Below are 4,843 nucleotides of genomic sequence, written 5' to 3'. Positions count from 1 at the left end.
CTGAAAGTGGAAACCTATTACTGATTCTAAGAAACCTGCTATGGAATTCACTACCATTGATTTTACATTTATTTACACAAACACTACTGTCAGGCAGCGGTACCTCACCCTCTCTGGTTCCTGAGTCGTGAGGGCAACCAGCACCACCAGACAGAACGAGAGACTGGAAGTCCTGCTGAGTGCATCAGCTTCAATTCCACACACACCACAGCTGGCACTGCCACAAGGAGGCAACAGCCCAAAAAGCCACAACAGGCAAGCAGTGGGAAGATGCGTTCTGCACTGGCAGGAAAGAAGGAAGATGAAGGAAGTTGGCAGAGATGAAACACACATACACATACACGCTCCCCTGAAACTCTGAGGCAGATTAGAAATCAATCGACTTCTAACAGCATTTTGACATCAAAGATTTTGGTGACCTTCCAAAGTAAATGAAACCCTGGCACATTTAAAGATCACTTTCTGTACTTACACTCCAGCTATGAGGAGGTCCTCTAAATCCCTTCAATTTGTATTTTTAATGTTATTCACCTTCAATAATTATCTCCCCACTCCATCAAAACACATTGAAAGGAAGGTAATTTAAAAATATGATCCATTATTAGACATTCAAAATGCGATAATATGTGAATATTCATCATTCTGAACAGAGCCCAGACACAATAATTTACAAACTGTTTAAATCCCTCTCGCTTTTCAAATAAACAGACTTCAGTGATTTAAATATACCTGACTAATCTGCAATAAATGCGTAGCAATGTTATAACTGTTCCTAAGTGAGTTCCTAATACTAATTTTATTGCAGTCTTGTAATACAGGATTAAATTCATTTGTAAAAGAAGTTCAGCTGTACTAACAAATTTTGAGTTAGTTGCTCTTAGAGCTACATCGGGGAGACAGGTTTCACAACTAAGCAATGATCAGTTGGTGAGAGGGGGCACATGGTAGAATCTGAGATCTTAAACAGCTCATTGAAAAAAAAATTACAAAATTAACTTCAGGAACTTGATGGGGGTAAGAAAGTGGAGTGGACAGCGTATGAAGTACTTCAGGTATGAAGTTGCAGAAGCTTCATACCAAAAAACAGAAGGGGCACTGCTTTTCACATAGTCCAAGAAGCTAATACTTTAATAAGCAAGCATCACTGGACCAAGATTCCACACCCTCTGAGTCATAAAAAATAGGTAGGACACACATGTATGTCTTAGAAGCAACTCTCAAACGTGTTTAGCTCAGAAAACATGAATCCCATGGGTCATGGGCTACAGGAGAAATGATCCTGAAATTGGTTTAAACGTATTAGTGCGTAAGTTTATTTTTTATACTAAATGCAAGTTAGAAGAATCTTGGTATGACAGAAATTAAACAACATTGGAGATGCAAGTAAGCAGGCCCCTAACGCCCAGAATTCTCTCACTTGTGTAAAAAAAGATACATTAAATCTGTGTTATATGTAAGTATCTAAAAAGTTATTACAAATTTACTTTTTAAACTAACTTGTTACATTAAGCTAACCCCCGAATGAATTCTCTTACTGAAGTAAAAGCAATTCAATCTCAGTAACAGCATATGCACACACATTCAAGGTCAATCAGTTACTCCACTTTGAAGTTGTTGGTCTTGGAGTGGGTTTCCTTTTTCTTTCCCCCCTCACAATAAATTTTCTGAGATTGTACACATAGCCAAAGGTAAACAAAAAGAACAACAAACTTTCCATAAACGACATTTTACACAATGCAATACTATCCAATTCACTACAAAAAAAAACCCCAAACATATTTTAAGAAACACTCACAGCAAGAAAGAACAGGGTATTATTAATCCAGAAGCAAGAACCATTCCCCTCCCAAGTAGAAACAGAGTGACCTTTTTCCAAAAACTCAAAATCTATTAGCAGCGTTAAACTACAGCTCTCAGTTTCTCATGAGGGTACTGATCATCATATGTGCTCAGCACCAAAGGGTTACTATGAAATATCACACATTACAGTTCTTTAGTATCACAATTTCTCTGTTTGGAAACTAACCTTTTTTTTTTTTCTTTAAAGCACAGAAAGAAACAAAATCACAGAAAGCAGAGGGAAGTTACTACATAACTACCACACACAGAACTAAGTAAGGTAATGTTACATTAGAAGAGTTTAACTCAGCCAAAAGGCACAACTAAAAGCCAGTAAAAGCTTAATAATTCCAATGCCTACACACCTATCTGGCGACTATAATGAGATTTCTCTTCAAGTTACTTTAAGGAAGAGGTCTTTTGGTGAATGGTCTTTCAGCAGTGACATTATTCAGACACTGCACGAAATGGAAGGGAACCATGAGCCAGCACTGTGCTCTTGCAGCCAAGAAGGCCAATGGCATCCTGGGGTGTATCAGAAGGGCTGTGGTTAGTAGGTCGAGAGAGGTTCTCCTTCCCCTCTACTCTGCCCTGGTGAGACCGCATTTGGAATATTGTGTTCAGTTCTGGGCCCCTCAGTTCAAGAAGGACAGGGAATTGCTTGAAAGAGTCCAGCACAGGGCCACAAAGATGATTGAGGGAGTGGAGCATCTCCCTTATGAGAAGCAGCTGAGGAAGATGGGTCTCTTTAGCTTGGAGGAGACTGAGGGGTGACCTCATTCATGTTTATAAATTTGTATAGGGCGAGTGTCAGGAGGAAGGAGCCAGGCTCTTCTCAGTGACAGCCAATGACAGGACAAGGGGCAATGGGAGCAAGCTGGAGCATAGGAGGTTCAATCTGAACATAAGAAAAAACTTTTTCACTGTGAGGGTGACAGAGCACTGGACCAGGCTGCCCAGAGAGGTTGTGGAGTCTCCTTCTCTGGAGACATTCAAAACCCGCCTGGGCGTGTTCCTGTGTAACCTAGTCTAGGTGATCCTGCCCTGGCAGAGGAGTTGGACTGGATGATCTTTGAAGGTCCCTTCCAACTCCTAAGATTCTGTGATTCTGTGAAAAGCTTTGGAATATTTTTGCATGGGCCCTTCTTTTGTTATGAACTTGCAGTCCACAACTCCATGCAACTGAAGAGGAGACTGTATTCCCTTATTCACATTAAACCATGCTAAAACTTCTTCTCCCCTACAATTCACCTTGAAATCCCTGCAAGGACATGCACTCTGTGATAACATTTCCTGTCATTATCTGCCACAACAACTCTGGCAAATAACCTTGTCTGACAGTTGTTTTTTTAAAAACAAACAAACAAACAAAACAAAAACCCCTAGGTATACACTGTATGAAAATACTGAACATACAATCTCACAACACTAGTTTTTTGCTCCCATCACAAACTCAGCAAAACCATTAAAATTGCGCATATTTTCTTTTTTTTTTTCTTGGAAGCAGCTACTGCATGGTTTGAAATTTTCAACCAGCAATTAACATACACCATATCTGCTCAAAATTAAACAAAGAGAAGCTTAAAATACATACTTTAACCTAAAAACATTTTATTCAGTATATTGTTACTTAGTAACATTAGGAAAAAACATATATCAAATAACTTGATATCTTTTTCCCAGGTATGAGTTTATGACTAAAGCCACAACAGAAGTAAACAATGGTAACTACAATTTAATTGCTTCAGTGGCACTAAAGAATAATCACTGAAAACTCTATTTTTCTGTAAAACAGACTGCGAAGAGCTTCAGAACGTGAAACTGCAACAGAGAAGCAACTACACCATTACTAGAGACCTCAGAATTGCAGAAAAAAATTGACTGGAAAATACCTCTGAAGGTCATTTTTTCAACCTCCTGCTCAAAGCAGGGTTTATTTCACAACTAGTTTAGCCAGCTGTGTTTTGGAAATCTCCAAAGAGATTCAACAACCCAACAACTTCTCTGGCAAACTGTTCACTGTTTGACCACTCTCATGGAAAAATATTTCTTCTAATACCGCAAAGAGTTTTTCCCTCGTTACAACTTCATGGAATCATAGAATGGGTTGAGTTGGAAGGGACCTTAAAGATCATCCAGTCCAACCCCCTGCCATGGGCAGGAACACCTCCCACCAGACCAGGTTACCCAAAGCCCTGTCCAACCTGGCCTTGAACACTTCCAGGGAGGGGGCATCCACAAGTTCCTTGGGCAACCTGTGCCAGTGTCTCACTGCCCTCACAGTAAAAAATTTCTGCCTAATATCGAGTCTAAATCAGCCTTCTTCCAGTTCAAAACCAATCCCCATTGTTCTGTCGCTAACTGCCCTTGTAAAAAGTCCCTCCCCAACTTTCCTGCAGGCCTTCTTCAGGAACTGGAAGGCTGCAATAAGGTCTCCCAGAAGCTTCATCTTCTCCAGGCTGAACAGCCCCAACTCTCTCAGCCAGTCCCATTAGGGAAGGTGCTCCAGCCCTCTGATCATCTTCATGGCCCTTCTCTGGACCTGCTCTAACAGCTCAATGTCCTTCTTATGTTGGAGGCCCCAGACATGGATGCAGTACGCCAGGCAGGGTCTCATGAGAGCAGAGTAGAGGGACAGAACCATCTCCCTCAACCTGCTGGCCACACTTAAGACAGCTGCCTCCTGTCCTTTCACTGCACCTCAGTAACTGGCTCCATCTTCTGCATATCTCCTCCTTCAGTTAATGAAAGGCTACTACTATGACTTTATTGGTCATATTCAGGGAAAAAAACCAACCAAACAAACCCCAAAACACCACACCTACCCTTCAAAGTGGAGCGGCTAGCAGGTCTCCCAACGTTATTCTTCTGATGCTTTGTTGACATACGCTTCATCTGACGAGGGGTACTAGGAGGAGAAGTTCCATAGAAGGTGTCAGTACTTGCTTCATCTGATAATTCCTCAGGGTCGGATTCAGAGATCTTGCAAGTAGCATCTTCTGAT

General features: G+C 41.1%; 1 protein-coding gene across 1 annotated transcript in view; it reads right to left on the bottom strand.

Moving 5' to 3' along the window:
- Positions 1 to 4,843, bottom strand: part of MAP3K4 (mitogen-activated protein kinase kinase kinase 4) — a 63,817-nt gene that overhangs the window by 51,911 nt on the left and 7,063 nt on the right. The window contains 1 exon segment of the mRNA XM_010184690.1: positions 4,665 to 4,838. Coding sequence (XP_010182992.1) covers positions 4,665 to 4,838 — 174 coding nt within the window.

Source organism: Mesitornis unicolor, unplaced genomic scaffold (assembly GCF_000695765.1).
Source record: "Mesitornis unicolor isolate BGI_N332 unplaced genomic scaffold, ASM69576v1 scaffold15375, whole genome shotgun sequence".
Lineage (NCBI taxonomy): Eukaryota > Metazoa > Chordata > Aves > Mesitornithiformes > Mesitornithidae > Mesitornis > Mesitornis unicolor.
The sequence above is the reverse complement of the archived record's forward strand: the minus strand, read 5'-3'. Positions and strand labels throughout refer to the sequence as shown.